The sequence below is a fragment of the Gouania willdenowi genome, chromosome 9, assembly GCF_900634775.1.
Source record: "Gouania willdenowi chromosome 9, fGouWil2.1, whole genome shotgun sequence".
In the NCBI taxonomy this organism is placed as follows: domain Eukaryota; kingdom Metazoa; phylum Chordata; class Actinopteri; order Blenniiformes; family Gobiesocidae; genus Gouania; species Gouania willdenowi.
Window position 1 is genome coordinate 6,050,482 of NC_041052.1, and position 19,893 is coordinate 6,070,374.

The 19,893-nt window shown below is 37.3% G+C and overlaps 2 protein-coding genes across 4 annotated transcripts; both read left to right on the top strand.

Moving 5' to 3' along the window:
* Window positions 1–1,115: 1,115 nt before the first annotated feature.
* gp1bb (glycoprotein Ib platelet subunit beta) lies at window positions 1,116–3,849 on the top strand. Of its 2 annotated transcripts, none has more exons than XM_028457364.1 (2): window positions 1,116–1,173; window positions 3,170–3,849. In XM_028457364.1, exon 2 carries the CDS (start codon window positions 3,181–3,183, stop codon window positions 3,805–3,807), a length of 627 nt encoding a protein of 208 aa, XP_028313165.1. In that variant the 5' UTR covers window positions 1,116–1,173; window positions 3,170–3,180; the 3' UTR covers window positions 3,808–3,849. The 2 variants fall into 2 exon arrangements, with proteins under 2 accessions (XP_028313165.1, XP_028313166.1); XM_028457365.1 differs by lacking the exon at window positions 1,116–1,173 and adding an exon at window positions 2,434–2,479.
* A 1,252-nt stretch (window positions 3,850–5,101) lies between these two features.
* dhx37 (DEAH (Asp-Glu-Ala-His) box polypeptide 37) lies at window positions 5,102–18,942 on the top strand. Of its 2 annotated transcripts, none has more exons than XM_028457286.1 (26): window positions 5,102–5,424; window positions 6,200–6,411; window positions 7,776–7,888; window positions 7,962–8,313; window positions 9,606–9,754; window positions 9,842–9,934; window positions 10,041–10,137; window positions 11,322–11,435; window positions 11,507–11,723; window positions 11,806–11,898; window positions 11,976–12,046; window positions 12,805–12,940; window positions 13,020–13,096; window positions 13,183–13,415; window positions 13,500–13,611; window positions 13,693–13,799; window positions 14,481–14,669; window positions 14,821–14,945; window positions 15,870–15,986; window positions 16,065–16,237; window positions 16,332–16,446; window positions 17,386–17,523; window positions 17,610–17,704; window positions 18,340–18,413; window positions 18,491–18,588; window positions 18,678–18,942. In XM_028457286.1, the coding sequence occupies exons 1-26, from the start codon at window positions 5,316–5,318 to the stop codon at window positions 18,752–18,754; spliced, it is 3,486 nt and encodes a 1,161-aa protein (XP_028313087.1). In that variant the 5' UTR covers window positions 5,102–5,315; the 3' UTR covers window positions 18,755–18,942. The 2 variants fall into 2 exon arrangements, with proteins under 2 accessions (XP_028313087.1, XP_028313090.1); XM_028457289.1 differs by having other exon boundaries at window positions 6,242–6,411; window positions 18,678–18,941.
* The last annotated feature ends 951 nt before the right edge of the window (window positions 18,943–19,893 follow it).

The following is a 19,893-nucleotide window of genomic DNA, read 5'->3' on the forward strand; positions in this document are numbered from 1 at the left end:
TTCTCTGAAGATAAACTGAGTTTTCTGGACAATTCCATAACGTCCCCTTGTCACGTGCCGAACACAAAGCCAGTTCCACCCACGCTGAAGCTACACTTTAATCAGTTGATTCCTATTTATCTCCTGCAGCCATTCTTCCTCCTCTCTGCCCACAGCAGCTTCATTCTGCCACTCATCAGAGAATCAATAAAAAACGTCTGTGTTTTTATCTACAAACACCGAGGAGAGAGGTTAATGTTGTCTGATAAGATGTATTACAATGAACTGCCTTTATGAAAAAGACAAGGAGTCAATAACAAAGTTAATAGAGATTATGTAAGAGTCGAAAATGATCTCCTGACTGGGACAAAAACAAGCTTTTAGAAAAAACTTAATACAATACAGCCTTTTTTGTCTGTTATCCATGTACTAATTCGAGTTAGTATTTGTTAACAAAATAAAATATATGTTAAAAATATCTTATTGTTTATCTTATTTATTCAGAGCAGAGTTTTGACAAAATTTAGGCAAAAATCTTTTTTTTTAAATTATTTTTTAATGTATTATTTGGTTATTTTACTATACATATTCATTATTATTTAATATATTATTTGTTTTTGTTTTGTTTTTAAACTGAACAATATGGGCTTTTTGTCTGTTTTTGCCTGTTATTTATTTATGTATTCAATTTTATATTTTGAGTTAGTATTTAACTATAAGTAAATATATATGTTAAACATATCCTACCATTTTTATTTATTTAATTAATCGATAGAATTAGTATTACTGACTGAATGAATACATTTTTTTTGTCTCGAGTGCTGTGTAATTTCTCTTTTTTTCTCTTTAAATTTTCTGACTATGGAAGGCCAATAATGAAATTCCCCAGATTGCCACTCTGTATTATTTTACATTCTTTTTTCTATAATTAATGTTACATGTTGACCAATGTGTCACAGTTTAAGATCTGACTCCATTATACAATATCACTGAACTGGATCTCAGTAGAATGAAACTAAACCTTTCATTCTAAATGTTTATCAGTGAGTTGACAACAGCTGATGCTTTTCATGCAGCTGTGCGTGTGCATTAGCTTTTTTGATAGTGTTTCTTATCAGTGAGGACCAGTTGGTGTCTACAGACAGTTCCTCTCAGTGCTCCTCACTCATCTTCTGACAGCGTGCAGCACTGGAGGTAAATAAGACGCTCACTTCACTGCTTTCCTCAGAGTTAAATCCTGTTTTTAAACTTTAAATAAGGCTAATCAAACATGATTATGATGTTGTTGTAGTTTTGTGCCTCTATGGAGGGATTTTGCATAGAATTATAAATGTTAGAATGCTATAACTAAACAGATAATTCAGGATACTTGTAGCTAAAAGCTTTAAAGCAAATATTAGTTATAACAACCTTTGTGTCAACCTTACAAGCTAATATTGTAACTTATTTACCTGTAGTTTGTGTTGCTTAGGCGTATTGAAATCCTTATTTATGAAGCATCACGGGTGATAATACACAGAGGTGAAATTAATGGATTACAAATACTCACGTTAGTGTAATTGAGTTGCTTTTATGGGTACTTGTACTTTTTTGAGTGTATTTCTAAATCAGTACTTTTACTTGTACTTAAGTACGTTGTAAAAGAAGTAAAGTAATTTGTTACATTTCTACACCCAACTATTACTAAGTAAATTATTATTTTTTGTGATTATTATTTTTTTTTTCTGTTTCATGGCACATTGAACATCATCCATATGTTCTTTGTCATGCTATTTCTGATCAATGCCCAGCCACTTTCTTGGGTTCCAGTTGTGGTTTCTACCTATTATGTTGTCATGGCGCATTTAGTTGTACATTTTGACAAACCTTTTATTTTATACAGATACCTTTGTGTAAAAAAAATTAAGTTCCAATCGTGTAAGATTTCATCTCTTCCTTTTATTGTCATTGTACCAGGGCAACGAAATTAAAAAGTACAATCCTTAAGGTGCATAGACACCAAGCGTTAATAAACAAAATGTGGAGTGACATTCATTCCACATGTCACTCCACATTTGTGTTTATTGCACAATTCCCTATCAGTGCATGAGATCTTTACTGTATGCCAGGTAACAGATTTATTACCAAAAATAAATATGGTGGGGGTGAAAGCAATTATTAGCTTTTACTTTGAGTACTATTTAATTGAAAATCTTTTTACTTGAGTATTTTATGTATGAATTATTTGTACTTGAGTACAATTTCAAGTAAGTAACAGTACTTCTACTTGAGTAGGATCTATCAGTACTCTTTACACCTCTGATATTAATACATCATTACGAACACTGCAGAGAACAGGCCTCATATCTGTGTACACCCATTAGCCTGAAATATGAATATATTAATTAATATATTTGAATATTTGTACATCTGTATTATATTTTTCTGTGCACTTATATTTAATGATTTTTTTTCTCTTCTGTTTTAGTGTTTCTTCCTTTAACACTAAATATCTCTAGGGGTGAGTATTGGCTAGGATGTTGCAATACGATACATATCACAATACTTGAGATAGATATTATATTATCACGATATATCACGATATTCTATACCCAGTTAACATCAAAATTAAACGTAAAAAAATGCAGTGTTACACACTGCCATCATAAAATAAAGTGCAACAAGTTTCTTTTCACTGAAACTACTGTGTAGAAGTCTCAAAGTAACCATGACAACATAATGACGGCATTGTAACAACTGTGAGAACATTAAGGATAAATCACCCTGAGTTACTGATAGTGCACAAAAATAATAAAAAATAATTTATCCTATTGTGTCAGTTTAAACACTGATGTGAACAGATTATATGAAAATAAAATGTCTGTGTATACATAAATATTGCAGGTATTACACACAGTCATCATAAAATCAAGTGCATCAAGTAACCATCGCAACACATTGAAAGCATTGTAGCCGCCACTGAAATATTGCACAGATACACAAAAATATTGATTAAATATGAAACAAAAACTATTAAAAAAAACAATAATAATTTTTAAAAAATCGAATTAAAATCATCACCCAAAAAAATCGCCATATATTGTGAAATTGATTTTTTTTTTCACACCCCTAAATTATTCTGGAGTATCTGTGAAAAAAATAAATAATAATAATAATTCTGATTCAGAAATGCATGCACTTTGTTCTCCAGGAATCAGTGACATGGAGGGGCTTTGGCTCCTGACTCTTCTCTTCACTGGAGGACGAGCATCATCCTCATCATCCTCGTCGTGCCCTGTGGAGTGCGTGTGTTACGATGGTGTGGTGGACTGCAGCAGTAGATCTCTCACCACCTCCTCACTTCCCCAAACTTTCCCTTCTGCTACAACCGACCTTCGTCTCCACAACAACCATCTGACCTCGCTCCCCTACGGGACCCTGGACCACCTGACCACCCTCCACAGCGTCTCCCTCCATGGGAACCCCTGGGCGTGTGACTGTGGCATCCTCTACCTGCGGGCGTGGCTTCTGCGTCAGCCTGCCAGCATCTTCTCTCACTCAGGGATAACCTGCAGCTCTCCCCCCAACATGAGGGGTCGGCTGGTGGCCCATCTGTCTGAGGAGGAGGTCCTGGACTCCTGTCACTACTGGTACTGTGACCTGGCTCTGGCCTCCCAGGTGTGTCTCTTTGTGTTTGTGCTGGTGCAGGTGGTTCTGCTGGTGGCTCTCGTGGTTTTCATGAGAAGGTTTGAGGATTTGTCCAAAGAGGCCAAAAGAACCACAGAGGAGAGTCTGACAGCCGACGAGAGCCAGAGGGAGTTTCTGTCTATGAAGGACATGAATATCTGAGATATGATGGATTCCAGCTGGATTCGTTACAGTAGCTTTTTTTTTAACAGAGAGTTTCTGCTTCTATGATTCTATGATCAACATCAGAACAAAACAACAGCAGCATTTTTGGTTCTCAAAATGTGTATTCTGAAACTATTAAACCTGTATATTATAAATATCGTTATTGTTACACCATATTTCATTTTATCTACAGTTTATGTCAACAATAAATGTATTCTGCCTCTAAACATGTTGTCTAGTCAAATTTTTACATCTTTTTTTTTTTAAACCCAACAATAATTAAATGATTTTTGCATTTATATAAAACAATTAAAAAACTTATCCTTTGTAACACACTGAGATGCTAATGTCAATCATGTGATTCATGTATATGTGTGTTACAAACAAACAATGTAAACATCCCTGTGATGCCATTTTTTGTGCAATCCTATTCATTGTAAAGCCAGACTCACCTCAAACATTTATTGAGTTTATTTCGTGCTCATTTGGTCAAATACATACAAATCTATTCCCTGATTCAGATCTCAAAGAATATCTCAGACGTTGATCAAATCAAATCAAATCAAATCAAATAACCTCCATTGACCAGATTATCAAATGTATAAAAGGGACTTTAAAACACTTAACCATTACTATTTAATTTAATCTAATTTATTTATTATTTTTATTGAGCAAAGGTGCACAGTATATACACATAACAAGGCACTTAAAGGTAATATACAAAGATCAACAGAACAATATATAGGATAGCTAATTAAAACCAATACCACAAGTTCAATCTCTACAGAGGAACAGAACAATAAAACAAACAAAACACTCAAATAATACATAAGGGTTTTTCTGTCAATTAAAATTCTTCAACCATGTTTTGCTTTATTATTATTGAATTATGAATTGTGAAAGACAGTGAAATAAGGCTTGATATTTGAATATTTTGCTTTGTGTATTAAATTTTTTTTCCAAGTATAATAATATTGTTGATAAGGAATTAATGGTGGGAATTATTCATTATATGACCAAATATATTATTATTTTACCATTACGAATTAAAAATGTATTCAAAACAAATTTTAAAAGGAGAAAATATTTGAAAGCAAAGGTCAGTGAGACTCAAAACTCCTAAACAAAAGTAAAGTGAACACATTGTTTTTAATTTTCTCACTAAAATCTCTTGTAAATAAAACCAATAAATATTTTAGAGAAATAAACATTGTTGTTATTGAATAGTGATGGCGGAACCTTTGCTACACGGTGAAGGTTCCGGTGGGGACCGCATTAGTGGGCGGACCTCCCTGTGTTTACACGTGAGTCCATCGCTGAACGCTGATATCAAACATTCACAATATTTTAGTCAACATTTACATTCAAACGCCTTCAATTCTGTAAAATAAGTCTGTGCTACGTCATGACAAAGTGAGTTACTCAGTTTGGTTCGTTCGAAGTCTGTAGTTAGTGGCGGTTTTTATAACACGTTTAGTTAATAGTTCACTGGTTATCTGATTAAAATGGGGAAATTAAAAAAGAAACACAACTGGAAAGGGCGACAGCAGAGTGAAGCACAGCAGCAACAACCTGCAGGTGGAGAGAGGACGGAGGTGGTGGTGGAGCTGAAAGGTAAGAGTTCTACAACATGTGGGGCATGTTATCCTCGTTACACACTAACACCACGTTTAGTAATAGTAAGTAATTCAGACATAAAATACTCAAGTACAAGTAAAAAGTAAGTCAATTAAATAGTACTCAAAGTATAAGTTACTATTGTTACTTTCACCCCCATATTTCTTTTTCTAATAAATCTTGTCACGGTTCCCTTGCATACAGTAAACATCTCATGTATGAATTTAAAAAGGAAGAGACCAAATCTTGCACAGTTGGAACCTAATTTATTTTCCACAAAGTCATCTGTATAAAATAAAAGGTTTGTCAAAATGTACAATTCTTTTTAAAATAAAAATTACACCAAGTAATTCAATTACAATAAAAGAAGAATTTCTCAGGCTCTAAGTATAGCTACATTTATGAACTATAAAACAGTGCCAGGCCAAATGTGCCATGTGGGTAACAATATAATAGGTAGAAACCACAACCTGAACACAAGTAAGTGGCTGGGTGTTGATCAGAAACAGCACGATTAAGAACATATGGATTATTTGATTGTTATCTCATCATTTCATTTTTTTGTAGTTTCACAATGACCGTTGATCATTTAAAAACAAAAAGAAAAACAATTGACTCACTGACTGTTGGGTGTAGAAATGTAACAAATTACGTCTTTTAAAATGTACGCAAATACAAGTAAAATTACTGATTTAGAAATACACACAAAAAAATACAAGTACTCAATTACAGTAATGTAATCCATGACTTTCACCTTTGACGTTATCTACAGCCAGTATGAATGGCAGGCTTTTATTAATGCTGTGTCCATCAGAGGGAACCAGGCTGAAGGGAGTAGATGAAAGCAACGCCCTGGTCCTACCTGCCACTAAGGCCAAGAAGAAGAAATCTGATCTGAAAGCTGTTTCCACCAAGAAGCCGCTCACCAAGAAGCAGAGAAAGGAGCTGCAGAAGGTCCTGGAGCGCAAAGAGAAGAAAGCGCAGGTAAGAAAAAAATAAATCCTGCATTAGTCTATGTCCCCACCAGCTTGTTGAGTCCTTAAATTTCTGGCTTTTATGAACAACTGTAAATGTTTCTTTGTACCGCCATCATCCCAGTGTAACACACATTAAGGCTGTGTTGGAAATGGCACATTCCGTACTCCACACTACAAACTCAATGACTATATACTGTCTCTAGAGCTGGGTGGTATGGACCAATACTCATATCTCAACATTTTTTCTCTAAAAATAGCGATATACGATATAAATCTCGATAATTGAAGTCTGACCAGTAAGACAATTCTTGGTTCAATTTGATGATCCAAAGGCCACAGACACATTTACTAACAAGCACTTGTGAGTGAGTTCTGTAGTGTGGGTTGTTTAGAGGAAGGTCTGGGTTATTCAATTGTTTTTTTTAATTGTTCAAAATAGAAAAATGAAATAAATCTAAGTAAGTAATGTTTATTTATATAGCATCTTTCACAGACAGAGGTCACAAAGTGCTTTACATATTCGCTCATCCATCCATATCCGGGTCGCGGAGGCAGCAGTCTCAGCAGAGATGCCCAGACCTCCCGATCCACGCACACCTCCTCCAGCCGTTCTGGGGGAACCCCGAGGCGACACTAGGCCAGCTCAGAGTCATTGTCCCTCCAGCGTGTCCTGGGCCTTCCACGAGGCCTCTTCCCAATAGGACATGCCTGAAACACCTCCCGAGGGAGGCGACCAGGAGGCATCCGATACAGATGCCCGAGCCAGCTGGCTCCTTTCGACGTGAAGGAGCAGCGACTCTACTCCGAGATCCTCCCGGGTGACTGAGCTTCTCATCCTATCTCGAAGGGTATGTCCAGCCACCCTGCGAAGGAAACTCATTTCGGCCGCCTGTATTCGCGATCTTGTCCTTTCGGTCATTACCCAAATCTCATGACCATAGGTGAGGGTAGGAACGTAGATCGATCGGTCGCTCATTCACACTCAATGGGACAAATGTAGTTAAAAAAAAAAAAATCAAATTTTTTTTTTAATTATTATTACGATTTGTGGTGACCCCATTTTATTTCTAGGCGACTCCAAGGTTGAAAACCCTGCTCGAGTTCTAATTTAAAAAACATTGAAGGTAGAATGTGTCTTCACTGGTGATTTTTGTGTTCACTTCTGAAACTAAAAACCCATTAGTCTCAGTATAATTCAACTAAAAAAAAATGTTTCCTGTCACTTTTGCTCTCTTGATTGAACATAATGAAACTCCGTTTTGTTTTTGACTTTATAGAATATGCTGCAGTACTCACACACTTTGATTAAAGGGAACCTTTTTGCCCATGTTTGGTCACTTAAATGCTTTGCTTGTATTCCATTTTTTCCAGCGAGCTGACATTCTATCCAAACTAGCCGAGGTTCAGCTTCCAGAGTCGGAGCTGAAGCTGCTGTACACCACGTCTAAGCTTGGAACTGGAGACAAACTCTACCAGACAAAACAGTCAGTGCAGTGATGACGTAAAGTGTTGACTCTCAGTACGACAGGTCCATTTAATGCTGCTAATTGTTCACAGGTTGTCAGATGAACTGAAAGATGGAGACTCAGGTTTAAGGATCAGCAGCGTAAGTGGAGCCAACAGAAAGAGAAAATGGAAAGAGGAGGAAGCAGAAGAAGAAAATGCAGAGGAGGAAAGTAGTGATCTGGACTCTTCATCTGAGGAAGAAGAGGAAGAAGAAATGAATGGAATCACAGATACAAACGAGTCAAAGGAGAGAGAGAAAGAAGAGGAAGTGAAGGAGGATCAGGCGGTCGAGCAGGAAGAAAAACAAACTGAGGAGAAGAAAACGGATCAGGAAAAAGTTCAGATTAAGATTCCTTCACAGCCGGCGGTTTTCATTCCCGTCAACAGATCAACAGCAGTTCAGGTGAGAGACTGAGTTATTAAAACCACTCTCTACACGATGTGTTTAAACCTGAAGTTTATTAGGGCTGGGCATTATGGACCAAAATTCATATCTCAATATTTTTTCTCAAAATGGCAATATACCATATAAATCTTGATATTTTTAACTCGATAAAATTTTAACAGAATTTAAATTTGCTGGTGCAAAATGCCACACAGGCACATTTATTAACAAACTGCTGCACAATATGTTCCACTTTTGGCTTTTTCTCCTGTAAGGGACAGCACGTGTGAGTGAGTTCTGTAGTGTGGCTTGTTTAGGGGAAGATCTGGGTTAGGACGCACTCAGAAATCCATATAACTGCTTTTGATGCTGTTCTGAGAAGTAGTGAAAGCAGTGGCTCCTAAAACAAGAGTTTTAATAAGAAATAAGCTATAAAATAAGAATATATCCACGTAGGCAATATTGTAATCTTCTATAATATAATTTTCAAAACAGAAATTGCGATATAGCTTGACACTAGATATATTGCCCAGTCCTAGACGTTAGAAACTTCTCTAAGGTGTCTGTGTGCCTCCTTCAAATATGTTCATAAATGATTCCTTACCCCTTTAGCACCGAAAAAATATCTAATTTTACGTGAATATCTGTAAAAGTCAAGTTTTTCTATTAGCTCTGTCTGCTAGCGCATAGCATATCTTCTTCACTGCAAGATATCTGCATGCCAACCGACCACTGGTTACCAGCGCCCTCTGCTGGTCCAAACAAATATCTGACCTAAATACAGTGAAATGACTGTTTTTTTTTTTTAAGTCCAATTGGTAAGACACAAAATACATTTTCAGTTGCACTTTTAAAAAGAACTATTATGCAGTTTTGCATTGTTTACTATAGAACCAGAATTTAAATTAATAGGCTTCTTCTTCATTTGTATTATTCCTTTATTTATTTCATTCAAGATGTGTTTTTAGTTAATTTTGAATAGTTTATCAAGGGATTCTTTTGACAATGAAAAATAAAAGGAAAACAGTATAGTTTTTCCCCAAAAAAATAAAGGAATATTTTTCAGTCATCATTTTTCTACAGTCTCATTTTGTAAAATAAATCGTGAGAGAATTGTATCGTGAACCCAGTATCATGAATCGAATCGTATCGGGAGTTGAGTGAATCGTTACACCCCTAACTGCATTAGATCACAATAAAAGCCCATTAAACACTAGACAAACAATTTAAGTGAGTAGGACAATAACTCACCTCTCTGTGATTCTTCAGACTTTTCCCCCCTGTAATTAATGTTGTGTGTGTGTGTGCAGGAGGCTCGTCTCAAGCTGCCCATCCTGGCTGAGGAGCAGGTGGTGATGGAGGCGGTGAGAGAAAACCCCTGTGTCGTCATCTGTGGAGAAACTGGGAGTGGAAAAACAACTCAAGTGCCTCAGTTTTTGTACGAAGCTGGTTATGCTAGGTAGTCTATTCACTCTGAGACTATTCTAATCATGATTTCACTATAAAACGACAATCTAACCATTTAGTTTAATCCAAATTCCCGCAGTGACGGTGGGATTATCGGTATCACGGAGCCGAGGAGGGTCGCCGCTGTCAGCATGTCCCACCGAGTGGCACAAGAGATGAATCTACCCAGACAGTAAGGAGGACGTCGCCAAAAATTCACTCTAAACTCCGCCTGAAGTTGTTTTGTATTTCAGTGTGTGCGTTTTAAGAGCGAGAACATGTGTGTGTTTCTCTGTCAGGGTGGTGTCGTATCAGATCCGTTACGAAGGCAACGTGACAAGTGACACAAAGATCAAGTTCATGACTGATGGCGTGCTGCTCAAAGAGATACAGAAGGTCTGCTGTTGGTTTTTACTGGGTTACTTATTGGTCCCATTAGAGCTGCTGGATGCGATAATTGTTTTAATAGGATATAGACATAATGTAGGCATCATGGATCAATAAAACGAAGATCATTTGCTTGAAAAAAGATTCAAAAGTTTGAAAATGTAGCTCGAAAGTTTGTTTTTATCATTGCTGTAAACGGTCGATTATTGACATTGTCGCAAATGTTTCATGCATTGCATTGTGGGATGCCCATAGATGGATGTATTAAAGCAGGGGTGTCAAACGCGTTTTAGTTCAGGGGTCAAATACGGAGCAGTTTATCTTAAGTAAGCCGCAGATTTTAGGCGGGAAAATGAGTACCAGTAATTTAATCATTATTGTACTCTTCCACATATAAATAAATGATCAAATATGTACAGCATTGATTATGAATGTGCGATATTTTATCGTCAAAAACATTCTCACCGGTAAGAATTTGTCATCCCACTATATAAACGATAAATTCCCATGTCGGAAATTAGCGAGGGCCACGGGCCATTTGTCCCTCAATTTAGCCAAGAATGCTACAAAAAAAACGCGTTCCACAGGCCAAAACTGCTTCGATTGTTGTCAACAACTTATTCTCTGGAGCGGAACGTTGTTTACCGAAGCTCTGCATGGTGTGCACCGCCATCGCCCCCCCCGCACACACCTCCGTTTGTGTGTGAGGTGTTCGTCACGGCTACCAGAAGCTACTATGCTGCGATACAACACGGACCGCTACTTGGTTAAAACCAGACAACCATCCAACAAATGTGATATCACAGAGAATACTGGGAACTAGAACAAAAATAGTCAAAACAATCACTGTTTTCCCTGTCTGACAAAGAAACTAAATATATTGCAGTATGAATGAAGGAAAAACACTTATATCCATCCATCTATGGGACTCCACATCCCACAATGAAATGCACAAAACTCAACAATTTCAATAAGAGAGTGTAGATTAAAATAAGTATTCAAGTGGCAATTTCAACCTTTTACATCTTTTTTTTTTTTTTTTTTTTTTTTAGCAAATAATCTTGGATTAATTGATCGATGAGGCCTACATTATGTCTTTATCTGATCAAAAATGATCGTTTCAGAAACTTTAAATGTAATCAAATTAACTGCATAAAAAATGTGGTTATTTGTGTGTCTGTGCTTGTTTTCAGGACTTTCTTCTACAGAGATACCGAGTTATCATCATAGATGAAGCTCATGAAAGAAGTGTCTACACAGACATTCTCATTGGTTTACTGTCTCGTATCATCCCGCTCAGGAATAAGGTAGTGAACAGGGTTTGATTCCCGCTGGATGATGAAATGTGTGACTGATGTCTGAGTGACTCCTTCTGCAGAAAGGCATGCCCATGAAGTTACTGATCATGTCGGCCACGCTGCGAGTGGAAGACTTCACCGACAACCAAAAGCTGTTTCGCACCCCCCCGCCTGTTATAAAGGTGGACGCTCGCCAGTTTCCCGTCACTATTCATTTCAACAAACGCACACCGCTGGAGGATTACACGGGAGAGGCTTTTCACAAGACCTGCAAAATCCATCGCATGCTGCCTCCAGGTGAACATCTACTCAGATTTAAGGAACGATTCCAACCAAAAAGCTTAAAATGATGCACATACTGAACATTGGTGTCCTGCAGGTGGTATTCTGGTCTTTCTGACGGGACAGGCTGAGGTTAACAGTCTCTGCAGACGACTCCGAAAGGCTTTTCCCTTCAGGAGAGGCAACACAGGTTTGTTCCCAGGGCAGTCGTCATGTTCACAAGCTGATGTCATGCTTTTCATTCATTAATTGTCTTTTTTCCTCCAGCTGAGGATGAAGATGACGATTCTTCAGAGTCAATGAGGAAGTTTAAGAAGGCCAAAGTTAAGAAAACTGTTGTAAGTGATCAATGAGTTAAAAATGTTAACGTAGATGTAACAGCCTCGTTATTTGGACGTGTGTTTCTAAGTTTGTGTTCGAAATGTCACACTCTGTACTATGCACTACAAACTCAATGAATATACTGTCTACTATATACTATAAGTTTGAGTAGTATGGTGACTGTTTCCACTGAAGTATACTTCCAAGTTTCCCAAGATGCATTAAGAACCAACAACGACACAAACCTGAATCACACTAAGGCTAAATATCTCAGTTAATTGTCCACCTTTGAAAGTTCTGGAAACATTTTAAGTGAGAAAATGACCAAGTAGAATATCAACATGTGCTCATTTGAACCATAAACCTCACGTTAACACATTTAATGCCGACTTTTCGGAGACCCACCATCGTGCTACTGACAAAAATTTTGGGTAACTTCAACTAACTATTTACAATAGGGTTAAAAAATGAATGAAAGACAAAAAGAGATGCTTTTGTTTTGAAAAAAGGATGTTTGATTTTTAGCTTGAAACTGGTTCCAGCACGACTTTACGTTCTGCTCGCAATGCATCATGGGGCTGTTGAGTATGACTAGTGTGCCCACTTAAAAAAAAATGTCTCCATATAGTATACATCTGTGTATTTCTCACATACTCAATCTTTTCATACTATCTAACGTGAACGCACCACATACTCATTTTGATGTCAGACTTAGTATGAGTAGTATGTTAGTATGACATTTACAACACAGCCTAAATAGTACTTCTGTCTCCAGTCTCTGCCTTGCATTGACTTGGATAGCTACTCGGCACTGCCGATGGATGAAGGCGATGAGGACAGGGAAGCAGGTGTTGGAGACGAGGAGGACGGAGACGAGGACCTGGACCTGGGCGACGATCCTGCTGACGGAAGTGAGCTGCGTTAAAAGTTGATCTAATGTTTCTCTGGGAAATGCCTTAAAAAAAATACTAAAAATATTGTTTTTTGTAGATGAAAAGGCAGATCCGTCCATTCCTCTCTACGTGCTCCCACTTTACTCACTGTTGGCTCCTGAGCAGCAAGCTAAGGTGAGAGTGGATGTAAAATGATTTCTCCCTGAATTCAAATTAAAGATGACAGACATTTATAATCAAAAAGCCTCCATTTGCTGCAGGTGTTCAGGCCGTCGCCACCCGGCACGCGTCTCTGCGTCGTAGCCACTAATGTGGCTGAAACGTCTCTGACCATCCCCGGCATCAAGTACGTGGTGGACTGCGGTCGAGTTAAGAAGCGTTTCTACGACAGAGTGACCGGAGTATCGTCCTTTCAGGTCACCTGGACCTCCCAGGCATCAGCCAATCAAAGAGCTGGAAGAGCAGGCCGGACAGAGCCTGGACACTGCTACAGGTAGTTTAACAGGCAGACTGTGTGAGTGCAACTGTATATACAGTATTATATTTAGATGAGTTCTGTGTGTTTGTGTGTCTACAGGCTATTTTCTTCTGCAGTATTTGGAGACTTCAGTTTATTCTCAGAGGCAGAGATCACTCGCCGGCCTGTGGAGGATCTGGTCTTACAAATGAAAGACCTCAATATAGAAAAGGTTTGGAAGATATTCACGAATGAATATGATTCTAAAGAAGTAACTTGAGTAAAAGTAGCTTCATCTTTGAAATTTGTGCAGGTGGTGAATTTTCCTTTTCCAACGCCTCCCTCGGCTGAGGCTCTCGCTGCTGCAGAGCAACTGTTGGTCTCATTGGGGGCTCTAGAAAAACCACCACAACGTAGAACGTGAGTGCTGAGCTTTCCATTATTTAATAATGTTTGTAATGACATCTTTTCCCTCACAGTTTGTTACTTCATACATCTGGTTTTATGAATGAAACTCAGTGCAATCAGTTGTAATTTACTGAAGAGAAATTGATTTACTTGATCAGAGATGAGCAACTTTTATTACAGCAAGGCCACAAAAATACACATGATTATCATGTCAGCATTTAGAATAATGAACAATCTGAGCATTAATACAGGAAAAGTACACAAAGTTTCAAAGTGTTTTATTATTCTTTGAAATATTTTTCTTTCATTTTGTGTGCGTTTAGTGTTTTGTGGTTTTGGATTCATTTGGTGTATATTTCCTATTTGTAGTCATTTATCATATTTTTGTTGCCTTTTAGTATATATTTTTGTCATTTTGTGTGTATGTTGTGGTTTTTTGCATTTTCGTTGTCGTCTTGTCTATTTTTCAGTCATTTTTTGTGCATATGTTTGTTGTTTTGTACATTTTTGCTGTTTTGTAAATTTTTCAGTTTTTTTTTTTGTGTTTTTGGAGTAAATTTGTTTATTTTTTTATTTCATTGTATGTACTGTATTTGTTGTCATAATGTGTGTTTTTGGAGTAATACTGTGTATTTTTTTTGTCATTTTGTGTATTTTTGCTGTTTACTGTTTTATTTCCCTTTTTCTTCTCAGTGTGAAGGAGATGCAGCGTGCACAGCTCAGCTGTCCCATCACCGCCCTTGGGCGAGCGATGGCTTCATTTCCTGTGGCACCGCGATACGCTAAAATGTTAGCACTGGGCAAGCAGCAGGATTGTCTGCCTTACATTCTCACTGTGGTGGCAGCCATGACTGTACGCGAGATTTTTGAAGAGTTCCACAGGTGAAGAGTTTATTTCTTTTGTGGTGTAAAATTTAGTCAGTGCCTCTGAACTCTAAAATATGCACGTGATATCAGTGCATCCTGAATACAAGCTGTAGGCTTTACTCTGTCAGATCATAGATATCAGTATTGTTGTCTTTTTCTTGGTCAGACCTGCACACAGTGACGAGGAAAACTCCAAGATCACTCAGCGTCGAGCTCGGCTCACTCAGATGAGGAGATTATGGGCTGGACAAGGAGCGTCACTCCTGCTGGGAGACCTTATGGTCATGCTGGGTGAGTTCACTTTTTGTTCAAATTACACCAGTGAAACGTGCAGATTTACAAACTACGAGAAAATTCCATAAGGTTATATACATGACCTTTTAAATCTTATAGATTATATGATTTTAAAGTTTACCATTCTGAATAATGATGCTGTCATTCATCGGGTCAAATTAGTGCTGGGACAATTTAGTTTCATCACTATATTTAGGTGACGAATTTCATTGTGATTTGATAGTAACGATTATTGTGATTTTAATTCCCTAATTTTCCTTATTTTAAAAGAAAAACTTAACCATAAACTTACAGAAATAATATGAGTCATAGTTCTAAAGATTTATGCACATCACAAGTGAGTCAGTTGCTCCAACATTTATTTTAACTAATTCCAGCAAGTTTTTGTTATGGTTTCATTCAATCAGACAACTTTTTTCTCAGGAAATTTACTTTGATCACCTGACATATTTTGACTGTCTGAATAAATGAAACCTTAACATATTATTCAAAAAGAAGACAAAAAGAGCTCACAGGAATTATTACACAGAAGTCAAGGACACATCAAACGCCTCTGAGGAAGACTGGCAGTTGACAGTCGAAACATGTCAGGAGATCAAAGTAGATTTCCTGTGAAAATAATCGTCTCAATAAATGAAACTGTAACATATTATTTATTATAACTACACATGCATCATATACACTACATCACATGTAGTGTTAACATTATAGCACATATGCCGACATGGTCAGATAAAAAAGAAGGAACATTTAAAAAAATCCATGCTGATGTGAAATGTCAATAGTTATTGTTACTTAAAAAAAAAAAGGGACATCATGAGTGGATGTTTTTCCCACCTTTAGTCCTAGTAATTGAGTGTTACAGCTTTAAATGTGTAATTATTAAGTCTAATCTGTGTGTTTGTGTGTCTGTGGCTGCAGGTGCTGTCGGTGCTTGTGAGTTCGCTTGCTGTACTCCAAAGTTTTGTGAGGAAAATGGCCTGCGATATAAAGCCATGGTGGAGATCCGACGCCTCAGAGGACAACTCACAAACGCAGGTATTTTTAACACAGTTATGAGACGATCTTTGTCTTGTGTCGGCTGATCAGTTAATCGCGTTTGTTTGGTTCTCTCAGTAAACGCAGTGTGTCCAGAAGTCGGAGCGTTTGTGGATCCCAAAATGAATCCGCCCACTGAGCATCAGGTTCTGTGCTTGCGGCAGATCGTCCTGGCGGGTCTGGGAGACCACCTCGCGAGGCGAGTTCAAGCTGAAGACATGCTGGATCCTAAATGGAAGAATGGTTACAAAGTAAGAACCGCACTAGACTGATTTGTCGTTTAGATTGTTTCCCTGCACGTTGTTGTTTCATTCGTCCTTGTTCTCTGTGTTTTCTATTTTGTAGACGCCTCTAATGGACGATCCAGTGTTCATTCACCCCAACTCTGCTCTGTTCAAAACGCTGCCGGACTTTGTCGTCTACCAGGAGATCATGGAGAACACTAAGATGTACATGAGAGGTGAGTGGGCTGAGATATTAATGTCCATTTTAACAGTAAAGGCAAGGAGATAGTATTTGTATAGCACATTTTATACACAAAGCAATTTAATGTGCTTTACAAGACATGTGGGAGGAGTTTGGATGTGATAAAGATTTTTGGGCTGTCTTTTTTTTTAATTCTGTTTCTTCCACTTTCTTTAATTTTAAACTCTCTTTAAATATCTTGTCTAAGAATCATCTGTTCCTGCCCTCATTGCTAAAATTTGTCCTCCAACTTTAACTATTAGTCCTGAAACTCCTGCTGGAAAAAAAAACATATTTCTACTACAGCCTGATGGTCCCGTCAAAACATATTAAGAAAATTTCCAGAGTAGTTGTTTGTATTTACGTTGTGGAATCATCACCAACTGAACTCAAGACCATATCAGAGTTTTAAACATTCAACTCTAGGTTTAAGTCTTGGCTGAAAGAAACCCTAAAGTGTCCCCATTTGTAAATAGCTGTATGTTTTGTGCATGCAAGAATGTTTTATAATCTTTGTATTGTGGGTGGGTAATTTTTATTTTTTGATTGTACTTCCCTGTAGTGTAGTAAGGCCCAATCAGGGGCAGGAATTAGCACTAGCTATATACTCTATGTGCATCACATCAGCTACAAACATATTTTATATCGATGTTGAATTGCATTATCCCTGTCAAATAAATAAAAACTAAATAAACAGCTTATTATTTTTATAATTATTATTAGTATTAACTATCCTACTTTATTTTCTACTACTGTAATGTGTTTCTGATCCCTATTTTTAACAGTCTTTACCTAATTATACACTTATTTATTGTTTATTCTTTCTTTTGTCTTTGTTAACATTTTTATTCTTTTATTTGTGATTTTTTTTCTGTGGCTGTAACAAAAGCACTTTCCCCCTGGGATTAATCAAGGAATTCTGATTCTGATTTAGGCGTGTCAGCAGTGGAAGCAGAATGGATCCCACAGTTGCTCCCTCAGTACTGTCACTTTGGTTCTCCTGGGGAGGTTCCATCACCGTGGTTCTGCTCCTCCTCTGGCACCGTCAGATGTCAGCGCTCGAGCACCTTCTGTAAGTTCACTGTGGTCTCTGATGTTTTCCCTCTCATTGAATATGTGTCTGTCTACTTGTGACTGATCTCTGAGTGTTTCCTGCAGTCCGTGTTGGTTGGCCGCTGCCTGCTGTGGAGATGGAGTATCCAGACGGCCTGGAGCGTCACAAACTGTTTGCCAAGTTTTTCCTTGAGGGACAGGTAAGGCAGCAAAACTTCTAACTTGTAGATGTGGGACTTCTTTCTCCTCCTCTGACAGTTATATTGCTCTGATATTATTAAGATTCATATCCTGCACAATCCTTTAATTTAAATGAAAAAGCATTTACATTTTTGGCATCACCATTTACATTAGAACTCACAAGAATGTCAATATTACAAACTAGGGATGCATATTTTTATTTTTATTTAATGTTTAAACAAATAAAATTACATTGTTTTAACTTTGCATGGTGATAAATGAAGAAATGTGCAGTTTATTATGGTTCATGAGTTAAAACAGTTCAGATGATTTGTAAGAAGGTCATAAGAGGAACATACAGTATATTACTTTTTAAAGAAATGACAATTTAGATAAAAGAATAAAAATGTCTTTTAACTAATCTGTTTTTTTTTCTCCAAAATATGATCCCTATGTATTCAAATTGATAGAGTTAAGTGCATCATTACATCCATATCTTTCATTTTTTAGTTGTTGTTTTTTTATCGCAAATCGAATCATTGGTGTATAATTACACCCCTATTACACACTGAAAGAAAAAGATATTGTGTGTATAGTATTACCGTGCAACCCCACATGTGTGTATTTATTGTGTGTGTGTATTTTTGGTTCACAGGTTTGTCCCAAGCTGAAGAAAAACAGCAGCCACCTTCTGTCAAACCCCTCCATAATGATGAAAACATGGGCAAAGTATGTTTATTTTTCTGTTTTTACTTTGCTTAGGTGATAAATGGCTTAAAGTACAACACGTCACTCTGTTATTTCAGGTTACAGCCGAGGACGGAGGCCTTACTGGGTCCACTGGTGTCAAAGAGGGTCGACTGTCGAGAGGCTCTGCTCTCAGTCTGGAGAACAGAAGATAAATGTAATGCAACACATTGATCTTATTTATTTAAAGTGTTCAGTTTGCTTTTATTTATCTAACAAAGTTGTTGTTTTTTTTGTCTCCTACAGTTCTGTTGTCTGCATACTGTCAGTGGTTACCTGAGGCAATGCACCAAGAAGTGGCCAAAAACTGGCCTCCTCTATAATAAAGAACAGATCAGACGGACAAACTGACCAGAGACTCAAACTACATCACTGCCATTGCGCTATTATATAATATTCACACCACAGTTCTATCTTGTGAAGATGTTTTCAGGAGGAATGTATCTGGAACTGTTTTTACCTTGTTGTGCATTATCTCACGTCATTTATTATTGTCCCATTTGGTCTTTATAAGACTTTAATAACTGCTATTATTTAAAAAAAATAAAAAGCAATCAATTCATCATTTAAAAGTTTTGTTTTTGTTTATTTGATTCTTCCTTGACAACAGACAGTGCTCATGTGCCTGCAATACAAATACCTTCAACACCCAAAGAAACGGAGTGAAAATGTATCTTTTTCATGCTACAGTGCAGAGTGTATTGTCATTGTAGCATCTTAATTTTATTGCATCATGTCCCAGTATATCAAAGCAAGGAACGCAAGCAGCTGTGATAATTTTTTACAATTTCTTCCCCAGGTGTGACACATTTGACAGCATAGTGTTTTAAGGAGTATTAAGTTGTGTATTAAAAAGTGGATTAACTTGTATTGGGAAATTTAAGGGAAAATCAAAACTAATTTGCAATCTAATCTTGGCTGGTGGTCACCTTGGACCGTAGCTCAGGTGGTAGAGGGTCGTCTTCTGATCGAGAGGTTGGGGGTTCGATCCCAGTACCTGACTATGTGTCGAAGTGTCCTTGGGCAAGACACTGAACCCTAAGTTGCTCCCAGTGGTCGACTAGCGCCTTGCATGGCAGTCCTGTCCCACTGGTGTGTGAATGTGAGAGTGATTGGGTGAATGAGCTGATATGTAAAGCGCTTTGAGACTGCTTCAGTGTGGTGATAAAGCGCTATATAAATCAAGTCCATTTACCTTAAAGTAGCCTTTCTACCTGTTGCAAGGTCAACAATATTGATAAAAAAGATAATGGTTTGCTCTATGTTTTCTGAACATAAAACTGTTTTATCAAAGTCTAAAAAATATATCAAAAATGTACAGTTTCACATGTGCATTTTACCGTTTTATTAATTAATTATTAATGTTAATTGAATCAAATCAAATTTTATTTTTAAAGTCCTTCTGATACGTTACAATATGTAACTCAAAGTGCTTTACATAGTTAAAAACCATAAACCCCAT

Bases quoted from the DNA above. Each gene is read 5' to 3' on its own strand.
- dhx37 (XM_028457286.1), top strand. From the start codon at position 5,316: ATGGGGAAATTAAAAAAGAAACACAACTGGAAAGGGCGACAGCAGAGT. The intron at 6,412-7,775 runs GTAAGAAAAAAA...CATTTTTTCCAG, and splicing joins GCAAAGAGAAGAAAGCGCAG to CGAGCTGACATTCTATCCAA. The intron at 15,987-16,064 runs GTATTTTTAACA...TGGTTCTCTCAG, and splicing joins AGGACAACTCACAAACGCAG to TAAACGCAGTGTGTCCAGAA.
- gp1bb (XM_028457364.1), top strand. From the start codon at position 3,181: ATGGAGGGGCTTTGGCTCCTGACTCTTCTCTTCACTGGAGGACGAGCA.